The 24394-nt window shown below is 35.7% G+C and overlaps 1 protein-coding gene across 3 annotated transcripts in view; it reads right to left on the minus strand.

Annotated features, from left to right (window-relative positions):
* LOC127871178 (serum response factor-like) overlaps nucleotides 1-24394 on the minus strand; it is a 131053-nt gene that overhangs the window by 103834 nt on the left and 2825 nt on the right. Inside the window, exons 3-7 of one of the 3 annotated variants that reach the window (XM_052413916.1) lie at nucleotides 6954-7086; nucleotides 6524-6640; nucleotides 4841-4936; nucleotides 2540-2632; nucleotides 1605-1736 (exon numbers count right to left, since the gene is read on the minus strand). In XM_052413916.1, the coding sequence (XP_052269876.1) occupies nucleotides 1605-1736; nucleotides 2540-2632; nucleotides 4841-4936; nucleotides 6524-6640; nucleotides 6954-7086 (571 nt within the window). Of the gene's footprint in view, nucleotides 1-1589; nucleotides 1737-2539; nucleotides 2633-4840; nucleotides 4937-6523; nucleotides 6641-6953; nucleotides 7087-24394 lie in introns of all 3 variants that reach the window. The other 2 variants (XM_052413915.1, XM_052413917.1) reach the window with 2 other exon arrangements.

Below are 24394 nucleotides of genomic sequence, written 5' to 3' on the forward strand. Positions count from 1 at the left end.
CCTTTAACATACTGTAAAATGCTCAGTTTTTGTTTGTATTATAATAACATCGCCCAAATGTAGCCCGATTGTGGCGACAACTTTTTTAATTTGGCGAAAGTAAGTGGCGACAACTTTCTAAAGCCCAGAGGGAACCCTGTCACAGACACTTAGCAAGAAATTATTTCATAAATCAACAATGATTTGCATTTTAGATGCATTAAAATTAAATTTTTGTGCTCAGATGAAAATAATGATTTTTTTCAAGATCAGCATGTTTTGTTTTTGTTTTTTTTTAATTTAACAAATTTAGTTTTGTGATTCGTATCTACAAAAAAGTATTTTTTACATTCATGATTGTGCAGTTTGTACACTACTGAAATATAGAAAAAAAAATTTAAGCTTGTTTAATTGCATTCAGTAAAATATTTAAGTAATTACAGAAATAACAGAAACAGATAACAAAAAATATTAAAGGGAAATAAGCGCTGTTCATGAAGTATTTAGAAATACTCATGGGTTGCATCCCTTGAAGAGATGGTTTAATTTTATATGGACCATGCTCTGTGAAAAGGGGGTTTAATGCATGTGCATAAAGTGTCATCCCAGATTTGCCTGTACAGTCCGCACTCTATTTGATTGTCTCATGGAGATCAATTCTCATCAAGGTAAATATAGTCACTCCATAGAATTTAAAATTGAATGATTTTTTTCTATAAAGACACTTGTTTGATTTAATCATGTAACACCAGACATAAATGGGGTTCAGCATGAAACCATCCATTACAGAAATGGTCAGCATTCCTGCAGACTTAACAGTTTTTGTGAAATATTCAATTAACATTTAACATTTCTGGCCTTTTCCTATTGTATCTATGGGTACTTTAAACGGACCCATTCCCAAAGTCACGTGAAATTATAAAAAAAGATATGTGTTTGTCAGAAACACAATGTCCCCTTTTGCGCCGCTTTGAAGCTATATATTTGATCTTTGACCTTGAAGGATGACCTTTCACCACTCAAAATGTGCAGCTCTATGAGATACACGTGCGTGCCAAATATCAAGTTGCTATCTTCAATATTGCAAAGGTATTCATTAAATGAGAGATTTTGACCCATATATTTGACCTTTGACCTTGAAGGATGACCTTGACCTTTCAACACTCAAAATGTGCAGCTGCATGAGATACACATGCATGCCAAATATCAAGTTGCTATTTTGAATATTGCAAAAGTTATTGCAAATGTTAAAGTTGGGGTAAACAAACAGACAAACACACAAACCAACAGGGCAAAAACAATATGTTCCCCACTATAGTTGTGGGGATTATTAAAAATCACATCTAGAAAAAAATAATCCCAATTGTTTTTCAAATTATTTTTTTTGCAAATAAGTGTCAAATATTTATTTATTACAATGTATTTCAATTAAATCTAGTTAAGTATGTAACTATAATTTAAATGATTTTGTTCTTATAATTAAATTTATAATAAAGAGTTATATTAAATTAGTTTTTCCCAAATCAGTGACATTTTCGACAAAATTCCCATCCTGATATTGACATTTCCCAAAATGGCCAGGAAAAGTTCTGCATTTATCATCCGCTTACCCTGCCAGTGGTTACCTGCGCTATCTTGTGAGGTGACCTGTTGGAAGTTGAACTTGTCCGGGAGGGAGCCGGTGGAGTACACCATACCTTGGGGGGTCTGGTACATGAACACACTGGGGGTCAGGGCAGGGCTGGTCTGCTGGTTGCCTGGGAAACAATCATAAACATTCTTAAGAAAAAGATGTCAGAAACAGGCTTGAATGCATGTGCATGAAATGTTGTGCAGTCTGCACAGGCTATTCAGAGATGACACTTTCCGCTTCTTTTGTATTATTAGTCTTAAACAAATCTCTTTTAAGCAAAAATCAAGAATAGGTGGAAAGTGCCGTCCCTGATTAGCCTTTGAAGACTGCACAGCCCTGCTTTAAGCCCTGTTTTCCCAGAGCGAGGCTCATTGGGGGCTGGTACATGAACACACAGGGGGTCAGGGCAGGGCTGGCCTGCTGGATGCCTGGGAAACAACACGTATATTACATATTAAGAGATATGCCAGGCAATTTTCACACATGTGGAACAGAGAAACCGATTTTAGCAGCTCTGGAAAAACTGGTTTAATGCATGTGCGTAAAGAGTCGTCCAAGATTAGTCTACGCAGTTTACACAGGCTAATCAGGGACAAGGCAGTCTATTTTAATTGTGTTTACTTTAAAAAAGTCTCTCCTAAGCAAAAAAATTGTTTAGGCCAAAAGAGTTGTCTTTATTAGCCTGTGTGAAATGAACAGGCAAATCTGGGACAACACTTTAGGCACACGCATTAAGCCCCAATATCCCACAGCGCAGCTCAATGTGACATTATTATTCATCACCTTCTGAGTCAAAATACCACTTAGAATAACAACCAAGAAAAAATCTAAATGTTACAAATAAAATAACTATTGCAATAAATTTATGATGAAGTGAGAAAACAAAGCAGCAGTAGTGAGCCATGCAAGACAATTGCCAATGGTTACCTTGGGATACAAGACTGACAGTACACGGGGATGTCGCTGGGCTGCCATTGGTCAGTGTTTGAGGGTTCTGGTTGGTGGTCAATAAAGGTCCACCTGTCACAGTACAGAGTACACACTGGCTGGGCCACAGAGACAAGCAGAGCAGAATGATGGAGTAGTCAAAGAGTGTTCAAGCATTTCCCACTCAGAAGCAAAGTGAAAATGGCCATGTGCAAACATCATAAAACCAAAACAGCCTGCGAGTAACTCGCAGTCTCATGGTCAGGTTTTCTGCTGTTTGCTGCTCATCAGTATCTAAGGGTTGGAAATGAAGCCTTTAAAACTTGAATCTAGTAAGAAAGGTGTCTAATTATATTTAACTTTCTATGGGACTACAATTGGGTCAAAATATGTTTCTAAGTGGTTATGGGTTAATAATGTACAATATACTAAATGTAAATAAAGTTTCTACTTATTGTTTCTTAATAGGCACAATTATCAATCCCTTTAGCAGAAAAAACAGCAGAGAATATGATTGATACATGTTATTATTATGTAAGCAAGCAGTGCTCCAGCTAGGATTTGAAAAGGGGGGGGGGCTCTTTTCAAGCGCACAATATTTTGTTAAAAGGGCATTTTCGAGTGTGCGGTCGTATCCGGAATGCCCCTATTGCATATTTATTTTGATATTAATAATAATTGTTAGAATAGATTATCTCCATTATTATTAAACCATGCAAATAAAATGTCTATAATGAGGAATTAATCAATAACAATATAAAATGATATTTTTAGGATGGGAAGGCAGGGTTCGACATTAACTTTTTTTACAGCAAGACCATCCGACCAGCTTCTTTTAAAATGTACTTGCCCAAATCTGATGTCTACTAGACCATAAATGACATAGCAAATGAACACAATTGTGTCATGCAACTGTTTAATCAGGATTTACCAGTAAATAATCAGGGAACACCAGAAAGTTATTTTGATGCATAGAGTAAAAAGTTGCTTTTCTTCGTCAAGTTCAAGCCATGGGAGCTCAAATTTCCATTAAGGATAAAATTGACATTTTCGTTTTTCTTAATATTTTTGTTTCCTGTCAGTTTAACCGTTGGATTCTTCTTTATTAACTGATTTGTCGGACAAATCCGAACTTGAACAAAGCCATTATTTAAATTACATGCTCTCGTCTGCTACGCCAAAATGTTAACATTGACGATACCGATTTTCGATAGAAGTGGTAAAAACATGCTGTAAAGTTTTACGACACTGCAGAAAATCATTAATATTCATGACAACTTGACCAATGGAAAAAAGCAATTTCTGCGGGAAGCCCTCCTTTGCGTCTAAAAATAGCGATGAGTCATGTGAATGCTCAGCGTTTATTTATATACTATAGTTTTGTTCTGATGTAAATAACAGATACAAGAGTAATTTTACGCATTAAGAAAAAAGTTTTTTACAGCAGTTAGTTATAGTTTTATGAATCAGTATAGATTTTTTTATGTATGACCAGTTGGACAAGCTAGCCCGCAGTTTTACTAGCCCGACCACCGATCTTACTAGACAATGTCTGTCGGACGTGCCTTAGTGTCCAACCCTGGCAGGGCGGGGCGCTCTTCCATTTAGGCCTTGCTGGAGCACTAAGTAAGTCTATACTTCTTATTGCAAATTATGAAGTGCTGTAAGCTCAGACATTCACCGCTATAAAGCTAACAGATATAATCTACCCACATCATTATAATGACCGGAAGAACAGAAAGCAACCTGCTGTCCAAATCTGACTGTGTTGATGATGTAATGAAGACATGCAGTACACATATGACTGTTTTGGTGATGTCATAAAGACATGCACTACAGATCTGACTGTGTTGGTAATGTCATAAAGATGACCTAACATCAAACAAAACATAAGAAAAATCCAGTCTTCTGCATTTACATACTTGAAATGATCTGTTGACTTGTTCCTGGTATACGCTTCACAGTCTACAGACAGGTTACACTGTACTTATACTGACTGGTTTTGCAGTTACATGTATACATGTGATTATTTGTTGACTGGTTCCTGGTATACGGTACACTGTCTGCAGACAGGTTACACTGTGCTTATACTGACTGGTTTTGCAGTTACATACTTTTTATGATTTGTTGACTGGTTCCTGGTATACGGTTTACAGTCTACAGATAGGTTACACTGTACTTATACTGCTTGGTTTTGCAGTTACATGCTTGTGATGATCTGTTGACTGGTTTCTGGTATCGGTACACAGTCTACAGACAGGTTACACTGTACTAATACTGACTGGTTTTGCAGTTACATACTTGTGATGATTTGTTGACTGGTCCCTGGTATACGGTACACAGTCTGCTGGGAGGGAGTGGAGCTACCAGTCTGTGTTGTCTGTATGGTGAATGTGCCTGTAACAGCAAGTTCCTTGATTTGCTATCACCAGCAAAATAGATTTTGTTTATGGATGGGTGCAGAGCTAAACAAACAGGTGTTAATGAAGAGTGTGCCTTGTTATATTTATGTTTTTAATTCATTTGTACCAGTGATGGGTTTGCAGCAGACAATAAAATCCCTTGCAGTATGGTAGAATCCTAGCAAAAAATCATATTTAATCAAAATGCGTAACATTTGAACTCAGTGTGTGACCTTGACCCTAGAGTCTTCCCTTTGTCACACAGCAAAATAAAGGACAATGATTTATTAATTATAACAGGATCCCTTGATGCCTAGTGAAGTAGAGGCTAAATTATGATTCGTTCATCAAATTTGTGATCTTTGACCTCAATGTGTGACCTTGACCTCGCCTGCAGGGTTACGGGTCTTGCGTGTGTTTAATCCCCATATAATGGATAACAACTGTGGTAATTTTCATGGCTATGTTGTTGGATATACAGCTCAAAGCCGAAACAAATCTCATATAACAAGAGATGTGTTTGTCAATAACGCAATCCCCCCTACTGTGCCGCTTTTATTTTGTTAAATCATTTGGAAGGTACAGATAATTATCTCCCTCTAAAGCTTATTACTTCCCTTGGATTTGCTTTTTTGACATTTGACCTTGAAGGATGACCTTGACCTTACACCACGCAAAATGTGCATCTCAATGAGATACACATGCATGCCATCTGAAGCGACATAGAAGTTATGAGCATTTTTCTAAGCCTAAACACAAAGAGTGACGAACAGACAGACGGACCGACGGACAGTCTGATCACTTTATGCCCTCCTTCAGGGTCATAAAAAGAGTATTTTCAAGTCAAAATGGCCATAACTCTATTATTGAAACAAACATTTCAAGTAGATCATTGTCTTATCCACACATATACACACACACCAACAAAATCTGTTCACACAGTTCCAAAAAAGATGTTGCTCCAGACACAAAAGTGTGCTTATTTCTAAGTAAAAAAGGGCCATAACTATATTCTTTTTGCGAATTGATTGTGACGGCATTCAACGTGCATCATTCTCTTATCAATATATACACTGATACCAAGTTTGAATAAAAGCAGTTCTGAGATATAGCTACGGACATAAAAGTGTTCCAGACAGACAGACAGACAGAAAAACAGAAAACGCCAAAACAATATCCATCCAACAACAGCAAAGAGTAACACAACAGGAAGTCAAACAGCAAATGAAGCGATATACTGTAGTAGAATATTTTGCTCAATTTCAGACAAGAGTTTCTGCATAAAATCTTGGAAGTTGCACTGTTATAGAATTTTCTGGTACATAAGCATATGTTTTGCTGCTGTTGATTTCAACAGTTGCTGCATTTGCAACCAGCATAAAACCAGAACAGCCTGCGAGTAACTCACAGTGTGTTCAGGTTTTATGCTGTTTGCTGCTAATCAGTAACTAAGGGTTGGAAGCGAAGCCTTTAAATCTTGAATCTAGTAAGAAAGGTATTTAATTAATATAACTTCTTAAGGGACTACAAATGGGTGAAAATACTTATCTATGTGGGAAAGGGTTATGTGATAAAAATATACCTGGTTGAAGAAAGAAGCCTTGAGGGAGCCCTGGCATGTGTACTGCTATGCTGTTCTGGGTGTGCTGGTTTTTGCTGGTCACAACCGGACTTGAACTCACGACTGGCTGGGACTGCACTGCAACAGTGTGTTGAGAGGTACAGTAAGTTGCAACAACATCACACAGAAAAGCAACCACGAACAATTAATCTAACATTACAATACGGTAAACGAGGTTCTAAGCTTTTACATATTTGAAATTGAAAAATTGAGCTCATTTTGAACACTAACCCTGTTAAATAAGGACAACATTACAGCTATTTGTCATTTTCACAAATATTTTACCACATATCTACATGCCCCCACCCATTGCCTGGTAGCGGCGCTAGGAGGTAACCCACTACAGGGCGGGTGTGATTAACATCTACATCTGGGTGTCAATGGTACCTACCCTGTGTCTGATGGCTCTGCTGCGAGGTGACCCCCTGAGGTGTGGACGTGGCCTGCATATACACCTGTGCATCGCTAGTACCCGAGGATGTTATGGTGTACAGGGGCTTTCCACTCGCTGTCTCAAACATCATCTGCAATGATAAACCAGAATTCTGTTGTGCAAGTGTCACAACTACCAGTGCTCCACCAGACTTAAAGCAAGAGGCCTCTGCTGACTCTTAACCCATTTATACCTAGTCGACTTCTCCTTCTAAATTGGATCAATTTATTTCCAAAATAAGGGATGTCTAGTATATTTATTTCTATATCTAGAATATTTTTTACAGAAATTCCTTAAAGCAAACAGCGCCGACCCTGATGAGACGCCACATCATGCGGCCGGCATCTCATCTGAGTCTATGCTGTTTGCCAAGACCTTTTTTCAATAAGCTAGGCATAAATGGGTTAAGCTAGGGATTCAGCTAAAACAGATTTTTATGTTCCAACCTTTTAGAATAATTGGCCCCCATCCATTTTTTATGCAACACCCTTTCAAATATATCCCACCCTTTTTTGTCCCTCTTTCCTTTGTCTCAATGTCTTTGTTAATACAGACACACCAATCATGTTTTTATAGGCTATTGATGATTTTAAGAGGATCATACAGTATTACATGTTATTAGAATCAAATTATTATTGACAAGGATCATGCCTTATGGAATATATGCTGAATAGCACAATTACATCACTAACAAGTTACATAGTTAACCATTTTTAGTCCCGCTAAATCTGTACTAAACTACTTAATTTAATTCAACTTGGCCTTTTAACATTCTGACAAAGTTTCTATTCAAAACTGTGGTCTTTGGAAATAAACTAAAAATTGACTAAAAACGCCAGACAACTAAAGACTCCACTGTTCATAAAAAAACTGCAAACATACATGCACATACTAATCAAGGTAAAAAATTATGAAGTTATAATACTTTTCCCCCAAAAATAGTTGCTTCAATAAATGGTACAGACTTAGTAACTTAAGATTGTAAAGAAATTACTGCTGTGTTTATACAGAAGATGACCAAAAAAGTAAAAGCTTGGAGGATTAAAAATCGACTTAAATCTGAACAAGATGTGTTTGTGAAACACAATGTACCCCTATATGACGTTTGACCTTGAAGGAGGACCTTGACCCTTCACCACTCAAAATGTGCAGCTCCATGAGATACACATGCATGTCAAATATAAAATTGCTAGCTTCAATATTGCAGAAGTTACATTACATGAGCAATTTTCACCCATATATTTGACCTAGAAGGATGACCTTGACCTTGACCTTTCACCACTCAAAATGTGCAGCTCCATGAGATACACATGCATGCCAAATATCAAGTTGCTATCTTTAATATTGCAAAAGTATTCATAAAATAAGCGATTTGGGCCACATATATTTGACCTCTGACCTTGAAGGATGACCTTGACCTTTCACCACTCAAAATGTGCAGCTCCATAAGTTACACATGCATGCCAAATATCAAGTTGCTATCTTCAATATTGCAAAAGTATTCATAAAATAAGCGATTTGGGCCACATATATTTGACCTCTGACCTTGAAGGATGACCTTGACCTTTCACCACTCAAAATGAGCAGCTCCATGAGATACACATGCATGCCAAATATCAAGTTGCTATCTTCAATATTGCAAAAGTATTCATAAAATGAGCGATTTTGGCCACATATATTTGACCTCTGATCTTGAAGGATGACCTTGACCTTTCACCACTCAAAATGTGTAGCTCCATGAGATACACATGCATGCCAAATATCAAGTTGCTATATTCAATATAGCAAAAGTTATTGAAAAATGTTAAAGTTGGCGCAAACCAACCAACATACCAACCATTACCAACAGACCAACCAACCAACAGACAGGGCAAAAACAATATGTCCCCCACTACTGTAGTGGGGGACATAAAAATCAGTGCATTACTTAGGTTTAAATAAGACGCACAAAGTGTTGTAGACGTGTTAAAATAACAAATCAAGTAAATCAAAAACTGATTACCCTGTTAAATCATTTACCTAACAGCTTTAGGCATACAAATAATGAGATACAGTTTTAGGCATACAATTAATACATCTTTCAGTGTTCCAGTAATTCTTATGGCTATGTGAACCATCCTACACAAAACTTGCCATTATGCTACAACCCCTGAGAGAACATTTCTCTCTTGCTCATAAAAACAGATTTTTCCATACCAGCCAGGGATGTATTTGCATCCCACTCATATCTGAAGATAGCAAACCAGCGCCCAGATGCATGGAGCTGATAAGCAAGAGACTTTCTCTACTGAATTTGTTAACACTCCAAATATATTCATAGACTGGTCACTTCAGATATTCCGAGTTTTCAAAGTGAATCAAACATACCATACCATAATGAGCCTCGTTCTGTGAACACTTGGCTTAATGCATGGGCTTAAAGCGCGATCCCAGATACTGCGCAGACTGATCATTTTATTTTAGAAAAGACTTCTTTCAAAGCAAATAATTCCAAAAAGCGAAAAATTGTCGTTCCTGATAAGCCTGTGCAGACAGGCTAATCTGGGACAAGACTTCACTCACATGTATCAAGCCGTGAACAGGGCCATATTAACAAATAGGCTAACAAGGCTGCAGCCTTGGGCCCCGACTTTCAAGGGGCCCCAAACGGCAGACCAGTTTCCCAAAGTATAGTCTTTCTTTATTACGCCATTGAACAACTCTTACTGAAATGCAGTAGAAATTGTCTGTGTAATTTTACCAGTGTCCTGATGTATGTTGAATTGTAACCGTTAAGTTGGCTTTGATTTACTATGTTATCAGTTTTCTTTCTGTGTTGTATATCCATTTAGAACCATTAGTTTCTCTGTTTATTATGTGACTTGCCCGTATGGTCATAACAACATCTAGGCACGTTTGACGACATTGAAGAGAAGGCCAAAGCGTCTGTTGCAATCAACGAATAGTAGGACGGGAATAAGCTTAAGAAGCAGCAGAAACTTTTTCGTGACGAGAGTACGACACCAGATGCAGATTCGGAGTAAGTGCACGTGACAATATTTTAATTGACACATTCAACAGCATAGTTGATTGTCTCATTGTTGAACTTCCCAAGCAGTTGAGCACATATTCTGGTCTTGCAAACTGTTTGGTTTCATGACATAGTCTGAGTCTCTCACCTTGGATGATCTACAGGAATGTGCAACGCATCTAGTGGAATCTAATCAAGATGATATTGAAGCGTCTTCTGTTGACGAGCTTGTTCAGTTCAAAGCCATCTTAGAAGCGGACCAAGACAGAACCATCACCCACATAAGTGAACTGTTGAAGTTAGATGGCGGTAAATTGCAGACAACTTTCCAAACTTTGCGATCGCTTTACGAATAATTCCAGTCGATAACTGTCAAGGTAGGATTTAATTTTCAACATAATCACGCGTGAAAAACTATCTATGGAACATCATCAGTCAGGGAAGGTTGACAGAATTGGGCTACTGTCTACTAACCCGCGAGACCTAGACGTTACACAGCTGTCGTAAAAGAACTGGAATCTGTCACATTTAACATGCACGTTAAGTTCAGTTAATAAAAAAAGTTATACATCGTCTAAGTTTTGCTATATATACAATGTCAATGTCAACTGTGTACAAATTCAAGTTTTCTGATCTTTGTAGTTGTAGTATCAAGTATGATTTTCAATATACAGAAGGGGCTAGAGGGAAGGAGCCCGGAAACATATGCAGCCTTGGGCCCCAAAACAGCTTTATACGACCCTGGCCGTGAACTCAACTCAAATCATATTTTCTTATTAAACTAAGGCTCTGTCTCCATATTGCAAACTTATCGTATACCTGCAATAAATTAATGTCATTGCTGAGCTCCGTTATAAAACAGTTTCTCTAAAGGAGATGATTAAATTCTCTACATATGGTAATTTAGATTTGTACTAAGTATGCTTAATATGGCTAAAAAAACTACTTATTAAAAAGCACTTAGACAAAAATACATACTAATGCATGATACTAGTCAAGTATGGTAAGAACAGCTGATATCTGTGCAAAGGTACCAGTCTATGTGAGCTGGTAGCCAGGTCAGGGTACCAGTCTATATGAGCTGCTAGCCTTGTAAGGGTACCAGTCTAGATGAGCTGCTGGCCAGGTAAGGGCAATCAGCCAAATACAGATTACTGCTTTTTTTGCTAAATCTCCAGCAGTCTGCATAGACAGCCATGGCATCCCCCCCCTCAGGTAGTCCTGATTAATGGTGAATACTCAGCTTTCTGTTAAACACTGACCCTGTTTCTATGAAAGAATCAGATCTTAACAGTGAATTTCAGTTGAAAAGAAGGAAAGTTAAACTTATAATAATTTCTTGTCTGTCATTGTTAGTCACTGTGCCACAGTAGAGTTGAAAATATTAATGAAGTTTGATGATACATCAGTTACAATTTTAGTTACACATGTTGCCAATAAATCTTATATCAAAGTAAAAACCTTGTACAGCAAAGGAAGTGTTGGCCTTTAGATAAATGTTTTGCACAATAAAATAAAATGCCATAAAACTGCAGACCAAACCTGTTTTCAAATCAAAGTCATCACAAACTGGGCATGTTTGGCAAACATTTCATGAAAAATAAAGTCTTTATTAATTAACCCTTTACCAATTAGATACATATTTTGACACATTTGTAGTCCCTAAGAAAGTTTAATTCAATCAAACACCTTTCTTACTAGATTCAAGTTTTAAAGGCTTCATCTCCAAACCTTATATACTGATGAGCAGAAAACAGCATAAAACCTGAACAGACTGAGGATTACTCGCAGGCTGTTCTGGTTTACGCTGTTTGCACATAGCCATTTTCACTTTGTTTCTGAGTGGGAAGGGGTTAAGTAAGACTCACAGATCTATAATAAATGCTGAACCAACCACCAATTAGGTTGTCGTGGTGTAGTGGATATGGTGGAGACTGAGAGGTCACGGGTGCGATCCCCACGATGGGAGTGTTCTTTAAACCTCCCCCAGGGACACCATGTACTGGTTCTAGGCCCAGGAAACGGACTCGAGAGCGTTTCAAATAAGCCATAGGCTTTCTATGCAATCAAGCTAAAATAAATGCGTTTAAACTAACGACTAATGATACAAGAAAGGCCTCCAGTACAAGCATGCTGAAGGCATATTATTATTAAAACTGGTATTATTGCATGTGAGTACAGTAAAGAGTCTTCCCAGATTGGCCTGTGCAGTCCACACAGGCTAATCAGGTACAATATGTTCGTCCTTAATTGAATTATTCGTTTAAAAGAAGTCTCTTCAAAACAAAAATCCAGTCTCACCAGAAAGTGTACCGTAATTACTCTTAGTTTTCGGACACTTAAAAATAATTAAAAAATTTCGTGTCCGAAAAATTAGAGACGAAAATGTTTCACAAAATACTGGTGTCCGAAAACTAAGAATCGAAAATTGAAGTGTCCTAAAATAACGTCAATGGTATCAACGACTTCTGGTAATAGCACGTGCTTGTAAAATACCATGCCGTAAAGTATAAATTTCAGTTATATATGTTTGCACTGCATTTTAAATAATTTTAAATGCTTAATTCATTTGACAGAAGTTAGTGTTACTACAACGTTGTACTTTGACCAACGAGTTCAAAGATGATCATGTGATGTACCGATACTCACTAGTATGAACCTGTAATTAACGCAATAAAAAAAGCAAACTATAAATTCTTTGTTTGTTTGTTTCTTTCCAATAGTTGTTGTCTAACACCTTCCATTGTTCGTAAAACTTGCAATAGGGTGCATCACACTTTGAAGCGTTTAGTATTTGTCACAGTTATTTTACTGAGAAGGGGGAGTACCATTGCGGTAGATAATTGAACTGTTAATTGGCACTACCCCTGGTAATTGTCATAACCCTTATGCTATCTGGCGAAACCATTGTTTAATACCGGTTTACAAGGTTATTTACCCAATAAACACAAATGTAATGGTCCGTTGCCCTCAGGCATACACCTGCCATGATTTATGATGTTAATCTCGTTGTAAAACCCCCATGATCGAAGTGTCATTAGATATCGAAAACAGGACCGAAATTTTGTAAAATAGCGCTGTAAAATATACTGTCCAAAAACTTAAGAGACATTATTATTGACCAAAACTCATGTGTCCGCAAAATAAGTCACGAAAAAGAATTATTTTTGCTAAAAAAAGGGTTGTCCGAAAACATAGAGTAATTAGGGTAATCCCTGATAAGCCATTGTGCACTGCATAGGCTAATATGGGATGACACTTTAGTCCCATGCCTAAGCCATCTTTTCCCAGGTGAGCTTGTGACTTTATACTGAACAGCATTAGAACTGATTTAGACCTAGACCATAAGCTGAAGTTACCCCAGTAACTATAGCAACCAAAAGTGCCAACATTCCATTTAGGTGAGTTCCCCCATAAGCTTGATTGCCATAACCACTCCAGTATGGTGCTACCTCTGAATCTTGGCTTATCTCTGCACACTGAAATCATTTTCTCCAAAACTGTCTGGGGCAGGAATGCAATACCAGGCTATGTGGGAAAATTTACATGGCATATTTACTGGAGATGAAATTTCCTCCAATGATACTACACTTGTGTTGCTGTTTTAGTAATTTCCAAAAGCTGGAAGAATTTCCAGGTAATGTCCGACATTGAAAAGGTTCTCCAGTCTTTATTTTCAACAACTTTTAAACAAAAAAAGATTTTAAATAGATTTCTCAACAAAGTTTGAGAAAGAGAATATATGAATTGATATTCAATGATTAATAAGTTTTTATTATCTGATTTTGGGGAAAGGGCCTGGCCTTTTTTGAGGGGAAGAAAAATCGTGCGGAACACCTGATCAGTGATTTTTTTTGCCCAAAATTACCACCGATTTTCGGCTGCTTCCCAATTGCAAAATTTCACCCAAAAAATCTGACCAAAATTTCCCCCAAAAAGCCCAATTTCCAAAAGAAATAAAAAAAAAAAATTTTTTTTTTTTCTTTTTAGCTCACCTGATGAGCTTTTGTGATCCCTTTTGTCCGTCGTCCATTGTGCGGCGTCAACATTTGCCTTGTTAACTATCTAGAGGCCACATTTATTGTCAAATCTTCATGAAATTTGGTCAGAAGATTGGTTTCAATGATATCTTGGATGAGTTCGAAAATGGTTACGTTTGCTTGAAAAACATGGCCGCCAAGGGGCGGGGCATTTTTCCTTATTTGGCTATATAATGCTATAGTAAAATCTTGTTAACACTCTAGAGACCAGATTTATAGTCTGATCTTCTTAAACTCGGTCAGAAGATTCATCCCAATAATATCTTGAACGAGTTCAAAAATGATGCCGGTTGGTTGAAAAACATGGCCACCACGGGGGCGGGGCTATTTTCCTTATATGGCTATAGTAAAACCTTGTTAACACTCTAGAGGTCACATTGATTTTCCGATCATCATGAAACTTGGTCAGAAAATTTGACCCAATGATATCTTGAATGAGTTCCAAAATGATTTTGGTTGCTTTAAAAACATGACCACCAGGGGCGGGGCATTTTTCCTTATATTGCTTTAGTAAAACCTTGTTAACACTCTAGAGGCCACATTTATTGTCCAATCTTCATGAAATTTGGTCAGAAGATTGGTCTCAATGATATCTTGGATGAGTTTGAAAATAATTATGTTTGCTTGAAAAAATGGCTTCCAAGGGGCGGAGCATCTTTCCTTATATGGCTAAAGTAAAATCTTGTTAACACTCTAGAGGCCACATTTTCTGTCCGATCTTCATGAAACTTGGTCAGAAGATTCATCCCGATAATATCTTGGACGAGTTCAAAAATGATGCCGGTTGGTTGAAAAACATGGCTGTCAGGGGGCGGGGCATTTTTCCTTGTATGGGTATAGTAAAACCTTGTTAACACTCTAGAGGCCACATCTATTTTCCGATATTCGTAAAACTTGGTCAGAAGATTTGTCCCAATAATATCTTGTTATCTCAGGTGAGCGACTTTGGGCCTTTCAGGCCCTCTTGTTTAAAGAAAGAAGTCTCTTATGACTTAATTATGATTTCTTAACTCTAGATCTCAACTTTATTTTTTAAACATCCTACAAAATATAAAACTTTAATTTAGTCCTTTTTGTCATAAATGATTCCCAAATTTGCCACTTTTATTGATTAAAAAAAATCCCAATTTGACCAGACTCGTTTTCCCCAAATGGCTAGAAACCCCCTGAACATGCACTTAAAAACAATTTTAATTCTGTTACTTTTAATCATATTTATATTGCTTCATTTTTCCCAATTTCATGGGTTATCGCACTATTGTACCCAATGTCATGGTTTATCGCGCTAATTTTCCCAATTCAAATGGCACAGGCTGTAACAAATAAAAGCAAAAAAAATCACTGCCAAAATGGCTAGAAAACCTTCTGAACATGCACTTATAAACAATATCAATTCTGTTACTTATATTAATATTTATAATGCTTAATTTTCCCGAATTTCATGGTTTATCGCTCTATTTTTCACAATTTCATGGTTTATCATTCTAATTTTCCCAATTTAAATGGCACAGGCTGTAACAAATAAAAGCAAAAAAAATCACTGCTGATATTGGGCAAAAATAAGGAAAGTCTTAAATTATCAATTTAATAAATAAATATTTTACTGTTTTTAAAGCCAATCCAATGCAACAGATAATTTACTTTTGCAATATTTATCAATTTTCTACACTAGCTGGATCAGGTTAACTTGTATACATGTAATTAAATGTTTCAAAAAAAAAAAAAAATTTTTTAGGCATCATTTTTTTGGGGAAAATCTCTGTAAGAGGGTACAAATGCGTCTAGGGGAATAGGCCGATATTCAGCGGGTCTTAAAGAAGGAAAAATAACCTGGATTAATGATTAACAAGTTGAATTATAATTTATCATGTGAAATAATTCAATTATCCACATTAGACCTCTTTTTAAAATGTGATTTGTTATATATGAGCCGTGCTCTGTGAAAAGGGGGTTTAATGCAAATGCGTAAAGTGTCGTCCCAGATAAGCCTGTGCACAATTAAATTCCAAAGAAGGATATTTAATTCTTATTAGACATGTGCCCTTATATTTTACAGTATTAAGAATATTACATCGAGGATTCGCATAAAACTTTAATCTGCTTCTATAAAAGATACGATAGTTTTGTGCGTAATCGTTGAGAAGTAATACATGATAATTTTCATTAAATAATTTCGATCCCCGGTGATGATGTTACATTCCATCTTATTTGTTTATACCTGAATATTGTATTTCATATGGAGCGGCTTCAATTATTTTCAAATTCAATGTTTTAAACATTTGCTTCAAGAAATCATTAAAACATTTAATTGAAATCCCCAAAGCCAAAAGACATACCATTGTCCAATGACATCACTTTGCAATTTTAAGATGGTCGCCTAGCGACCGTCTAAGGTGGTTAGTAAAAAATTCAGGTCGATACGGCTTAGCTACTAGGAGCCCAATACCTGCTTACTAAGCGTATCCGCGCGAGAGAGAGTTGTATAATTTATGCAAGAGGTTTGAGTTCTCCAATTATATTCATTCATAAATGGAAACATGATATTAATATCGCGTTAAATGCAATAGTTTCGAACGGTGCTTTTATAGAAAAGAATCAATAAACAATGATCGTATTGTACGTGTTGCGGAGAAGATTGTTTATGAATGAATAAAATAGTCAACTTTCTGCAGCGTCTTCATGACGTAGTATTTTTGCTCAGTCCATTAATAATATGAGGCTATAAATAGATGCGCCTGTCGATAAACAAAGAACAGTCCACGGGCGATGACAACGCAATAGGTTACGCTCTCACATACACCTCAATGACGTAGTACAGGTCGTAAATTGAGGCTATTAATAGATTCGGGTTAAAGTTAACGCTTATTTATATTCTCAATTTATAAAACTTTGAACATAAGTTCAACAATAACTTCAGCGATACGATAGACAAAAACAAAAAAATGTTTCATAATCGCTAAACCCGAATACAACAAACAATTTATCATTATAATACAAATGACCTGTTTCGTAACCTCGTTCATGCTACTACAGCGGGTTTTTCTGGAAAACGTTCTTTGGTTCTCAACAGATAGCGGCGATCTTTTGTATTTACGGGTGCTAGCAACACAATAGTAGTAGGTTAGTAGAAGGTTTAGCTTGTTTATATTCACAGTACTCAATACAAAGACAGTTGGATATGAGTTCATCAATTACTACAGGCATAATTACAGGCATACGATAGGCAACCTCGAAAATGCTTTATAATTGCTAAAACCAAAAACAACTAAATATATTATATTAAATATATTTCAGGTTTTTTTTTGGCCCGATTTTATAGCCGAAATTCGGCTATGTTCCCAATCCCAAAAAGTATACTTTTTTCCCAAAATGTGGCAAAAAATTCCCAATTTCCAAAAATTGTTTTTGAAGGAAGTCTAATGCGTATTTTATCTCAATTTCAATTCAATTACATCTAACAAAGTATTATATGATTTTTTTCTTTTAATTTGAATGATTATAAAGAGTTATATCAAATTTAGTATTTCCCTAATCAGTGGACTTTTCATGTGGAAAAAAAGGCTAATGAACTTATTTTCCCAATTTCATGAAAATGCTGATAAAATTCCCAATTCCAAAGCCATGGGCTATCTTCCCAAAAAGTTGAAAAAAAACTCTGTATTTATAACAATAAATATCTTTTTAAAATGTAGTTGGCGTATACGCTGACCTTGAAAAAAAGTGTGCAATTTACTTTTCAAAATAAATAAATACAATTAAACAAAAGTTAAACTATTGTGTTGTGTTTTTCACTTGTAAGTTGCATATTCACCGCATGAAATGTGTGTTAGCATTGTCAAACCACATATTAGTGTGAGTAGTTAATAAATATGCTACGGGAGAGCACTTCATATGTGTCCTCATATGCCTTGTTATGAGTATCTTTCTTCACTATCGAAATATATCGTATGTTGATATTTTATTTAAACACAGTCTTTCGACATATTTAAATCACACGTCAATAACGCCATCATTCGAAAATGGGTCTTATGCGTTTCAGCAAGCGTTTGTTAAACCCAACATGTGCTTTTGCGCAGTCAGGCCATAGGCGATACTGTTCGCTATAAAATCACTCAATATGTTATGTTTTTCCTTACCAGAAGGAGAGATAGCTGAGTGGGCTATTTATATGATGGGCACATATGGAATAAGACCCATTTTCGCATGACGAGTGTCATTACCAACCTCATTACGAATTTAAAATACCACATTTAAGAACAATGCTTTTTTATACAAAATTGAATTCAAAATAGCAAACTTGTTAATAATGGCAGCCTATCCACACATTAAGGAATGATTTCCAGACGTGCTGACCAAGTACGGCAAACATTGTGGTATGATAATTAAACGATTTCCTCTTATCGTGACACTATACTATTTCGCTAATGATTGTTTTCTCATCTTTGAGGCGAAAGTGAAATTCTGCGAGATGGATTGTAACGCGTAATTGTAACAGGGCCACAATTTGTGTCGTTTGAGCATACAGAGAGTAGTCCGGAATTCCTTACACTGAACAGTGCTACATCCTTTGAATTGAGCACATAGGCAGTGATGTAGCAAAAATTAAGAGGTTGTATCTCGAATCAGCTTATTAAATATTCGAAAATATTCATGCGTGTCTGTTTCCTTTATGTAAAAGTCACTAAGATTAAAACTGAGTAAAACAGCTACGCCTAAAAGCGCATTAGTGCTCTATACCTATGTTTATGTCAGCGTTGTTGACACCGTGTGAACTGCTCGGGTAGCAAGTTAAGCATAAACAGCAATGTTTATATACTTTTATTCTTCCATATACAAGATACGAAGATTATTGTATATTTTGAATTTGTATATGGTGTCAAAAATCAAAAGTTTTGTACACGGAACTTTCATTATGAATTTATATTCTTGGTGAGAAAGTTATTTGATATTAGAAAAAATATTCCTTTAAAATGATGTTGACTGCAAATTTTCTTTATATTATGTTCTCATTACCATTTTCATCATACTTTCTATGCTTTCAGAACGTCCAAAAAGCATGTTGTTTTTATTTTGTCTAAGTTATTTCTATGAAATAATAAGGATGATAAAAAGTGCACACAAAACTCAACCCATGCGCTATGACATACACTTTATAAAGTTGAATGGCGTGTGTTCATTTCAAATTTGCGATTGATTTTGAAAAATGAATTGCGTGTTAAATTATGCAATAGCGAACATCTTCAGTGCCTTCAGCGCTTTGATTTCCACATATCACCACCATAAATGAACCAACTGGCTACTGATTAATAAGGCATGCTTCATGCTGTTAACTACACACAAGGAATCTAAACTGTTGAGGTACCAGATAAGCCACATGTGGAGAGAGCCTTTCACAGACACAGGCTCCTTTGTCTGCCATAAACACATGTGCTGCTCATTTGGGGTTCACCTGATAAGCCAGAGATGGGCTGATGCTGCAGCCTGGGTTAACAAATAGATCCTCTATATGGGTTTAAGGAATGCACAAGTCTTTACAGATACTGGTTTTCATGCAGGGATTTTTTTCGGCGTTAGCTGAATAAGCCAGCTTTTCACCCTGACTTGACCTTTGTAAGTGTCCAATAATACTCAAATAAAATTTCCCGCGGCTAGGTACGAATGAATACACTTCATTTATTCCATTGGCTGATTTGAGTATAACACCATAACATTGGAAACATATCCGCGTCTTTGTAACACTGTTTTACTGCATGAAACAATTTTATCTCTAATGAAAAGGCTCAATAGATAGAACAGTTTTACAATCAATTTTCGACATAAATACAGTTTGTGCGTTCACCTTTTATTTTCAGAGAATTACCAGCGCAAAAGCGTTTATACTAGTAGCTATGTTGTCATATTTAGTACTTACTTGCATTGCAATTCAACCCGCGAGGTTTCGGGTCAACTCCCGGCCATTTGTGAAAGTCAGAGTTTATATACAGTTCATCACCGGAGTTCGCAGAAGGGGTTGCGATCATTGTGTTACACCGGTCTTACTGACAATAACGTACTGACTGTAATGCATTGCATTCCAATCCGCAAGGTATCAAGGTCAGTTTGCGGTCAGTTGCAGAAATCTTTATATAAACGCCGTCTCGTAAACTTTGTGCACTTGAAGTCTGTTTTGATCAGAAAGATACTAAATAAAGATATTCGGCGATATTATTGTGGTATGTCAATCATCGATTTTTAATATGGTTTTAACATTTGCATGATAAGGACCAATTTTGATAAAAATAATTAGAAATATTTATCCATTTAGACCAGTTTATTAAGCATGAGCACAATAATTCACTATACTATAATTATGCAATTAAATAAGATTCGAGTATTGCCGGCTGACCTATATGCAATCGTTTATTTTCATGTTTCTTGTGTTTTTCTATTCTGTAAATATAGATATCTGAGTAATAATATCACATAAAGCAAAATAAGCCACGAAATCTGGCGCAACACCCCGTAATTGATTTGCTTATGATGTAGCTAAGAACTGCGCAGAAAAAAGGCATCCGCTACTTTTTATCTCATAGAGATAACTTTTGATCGTTCATAAACATCGACCACAATCAACGCCGTATATCTTTTTAAAAGATATTTCTTGTTTGTACTAGAGTAGGAGGATACAAGTATCCATTGTGACTTTTGGAATGGGGAATATGGCTGAAACATAAATATGATTAATAATGGGAAAAAACATATCATACATGATAATATTTGTTAGACCAGTTTTTGTAGATCATCTTTGTTAATTTTTAGGCAAGTGAGGGAGTCAAAACCAGGTTACTCAGAAAATTTAAAGAAAAACTCTAGTGAAAACAATTGAAGCCACATGTATTGCCCAATCTTCTGATGCCCCGTCCTGCCCTTTAATAAATATTTAAAAAAATAACAGTAATTTTTTTTTTAAACAAATTATAATTTATAAATCTCTTATTACATTGTAATTCATTTATTCCTCATTGTAGACATTTAATTTGCATGATTAATAATAATGGCAATAATATTCTAACAATTATTAATAATATAAAAATAAATATGCAACAGGGAGCATTCCAGATTCACCGCACGCTCGAAAAGCCTTCCCCTGCCCCTTTCAAATCTTAGCTGGAGCACTGATATTAGGCCTTGAAGAATTTTTCCAGAGCCACTCGCCCTGCAGGGTGAGTAGGCCCGATAATCCACTCGCCCTTCACTTAAATTTACTCCCCCTGCATTAATATATATATATATATATATATATATATATATATATATATATATATATATATATATATATATATATATATATATATTTATTTTTATATATATATATATATATATTTATTTATATATATATCTTTATTTATAATTATGATCAACCAGAACCTTTTGTTAACTTTCTGTCTATTAATAATTATTTTTTCTGTTTATTTTTAATTTAATATAAGAAGTATTATAATTAACCAGTTATGTATTTTTTTATATTGATATTTACATTAAAATGAAATTTATTTCTTCACGGAATGACCAATATATTTAAATGCTTTTTTTTCACTTTTAATCGATTAGCTAAGAGCACTGACACCTACGAAAAGAGCGCAGCTGATTTCGAGAATTATTTTTACTGTGCTCGTGATGTCATTTTTCATTGTCAAAACGAAAAAGCAGTTTCTTTGTGTACTTAACCTATTTTTTGTTTGTTCGAAAACATGTGCGCAATTTGTATCGATGTGGCAGGAGTTCTGGAACTGAATGTGCATTTCTCAACTTGAAAAGCAGCACTGGCCCGGTCGGTCGAGTATTTAACAAACTTTACTCGCCCGACCGTCAACTTTACTCGCATATGAAAGCGGTCAAGTGGATTCTTTGAGGCCTGGATATTAAATGTATTTTTTTCCCAAATCAGTGGACTTTTCATGCAAATTGCATTTTCCCCCAAATTTGACAGGAAAAGGCCTGGATTTACCATAAAGAAATAATAAGAACAGGGTTTGACATTAACTTTTTTTACAGCAAGACCATAGGACCAGCTCCTCTTAAAATGTACTAGCCCAAATCTGATGTCTACTAGACCATAAATGATATAGCAAATAAACACAATTGGATCATGTAACTGTTTTAGCAGGATTTATGACTCAGTAAATAATCAGTGAACACCAGAAAGTTATTTTGATGCAGAGAGTAGAACAATAAAATAAAACTATTTTTTTGCTATTCTTTGTCAAATACCAGCGTTGGGAACTGACTTAATTTTCCATAGGATAAATGTGACGTTTTCGTTTTTCTTCATATTTACGTTTCCTGTCAGTTTTACCGACTTTATTAACTGATTTGTCGGACGAAAATCGGAACTTGAACAAAGCCATTCTTTAAATTAAATTATCTTATCTGCTACGCAAAAATGTTTACATTAACGATACCGATTTTTTTATATTTATAGTTGTAAAAACATGCTGTAAAGTTTTACGACACTGCAGAAAATCATTAATATTCATGACAACTTGACCAATGGAAACAAGCAATTCCTGCGGGAAGCTCTCGTTCACGTCTAAAAATAGCGATGAATCATGTGAATGCTCCAAGTTTATTTATATATGCTAGTTTTGTTCTGATGTAAGTAACGGATACGAGAGTATTTTACACATTCAGGATAAATTTTCACAGCAGTTATTGTTTTAAATTAATTATATTCACATTTATGTCAATTTTCTATAAAATGGCCTCTAAATTATCGAAACTCATACTCAAAATGCATGTTGATGTTTTTTTATATAGAGAAGTTTGTTTAATATAATTGGTAGCGCCTTACGGCATCGGATTTTAGGCGGGAATACAACTCGTGTACAGTCTAATATCGACAGGGTACGATTAAGTATATTTACCGTACCCAGGGTACATGTAAGTATACTTAAAGAGTACCTGGGGTACATGTAAGTAGTACCCGAGCCGACAATTACCAATCAAGCGTTAGTTATAGTTACAGGGAATAATCTACATGTGCGTCCCGCGTCTATGACGCACAAATAACGAAATAGACGCATAGTTTTGAAATATGTGCGTCCACTCAGACGCATTGCTGAAACGAATCCGTTAACGCATACGCAAATCACAATAAGTACGAACCATCTTGGGTATGAGTCTAAAGTGTCGCGATGAATGCTGAGTTTAACCAAATGAGGCTTGAAGACTGCAACAAGTCTTTTGATTGGCTCTAGTCGAGCCGCTGCTGTATAATACAAACCAATTAGAATCGACCATTTAAATAGAGTGTGTTATGATATTTTCTATAGTCCCTGGATGAAAACCTGCTTTAACTTTTTGTAACTTAGTCATAAATAATACAGAAAAAATGCCTCCGAAATAAGGTGTTGAAGCTAAATCCAAAACAAACAACTCTAAACTTTAATTATGGTAGGCCAACGGCTCGCAATTCGGACGTTAACAATAATATTATCAAGCTTGCAATTCGGATGTTAACAATAATATTATCATTGATTTGAATCAAGTTGAAATGTTGTAACAGGTTACATGTACATTCATGTAACAGATAATTTTATAGCCTATGTGAAGGCAAACAAGATAGTGATGACCCTGAATTTGCTTTTTTGGTTTCAACATGTTTTTGAGATTATTAAAAGTTTATTTCAAAATATAGTATTTGATTTCTGGGACTTATTGGTCTAAAATCTTCGAGTTCAGGGACCCATTGATAGTAAATTCTAGATTATTCCCTGTAGTTATATGAATCAGTATAGATTTTTTTATGTACGATCAGTCGGACAAGCTAGCAGTTTTGCTAGCCTGACAACCGATCTTACTAGACAATGTCTGTCGGACGTGCCTTAGTGTCGAACCCTGAAGAAGTGAGTCTGATATTAATTGAAATTTTAAAATCTCTGTGTACACTTAATTATATACGACCCATCAAGATGGTTCCCTTTATTGGAGTATTATTACAGTGGCATATCGATAATAATTATGGTATATTTTAACAAATAAGAATATCTTTAAGTAAGATTTTATTAAATGCTTAATAAATGCGACGCTTGATTTTCTGCTCATGGTTATTCAGCACCCTACCTAATAGCCCTAGAACAAATGATCTATATAAGGCCTTATGTTGTAAGTTATCCAGCTTAGAGAAACAAGCTTCATGCATTTTAGATCAAGCTTTATGCAATTATCTTTCTTAAGTTATACCGGTAGGTAACAGTATACTAAAAACTTTTAGTGTGCAAATTGCTTGTCCCCCTTCAAGCTCTATAAATTGAACCTTAGTCAATGTTATATTGAAATCACTTTTATTCTCAATTTTAAAGCATTTCTAA

The sequence above is a fragment of the Dreissena polymorpha genome, chromosome 3, assembly GCF_020536995.1.
Source record: "Dreissena polymorpha isolate Duluth1 chromosome 3, UMN_Dpol_1.0, whole genome shotgun sequence".
Taxonomy (NCBI): Eukaryota; Metazoa; Mollusca; class Bivalvia; order Myida; family Dreissenidae; genus Dreissena; species Dreissena polymorpha.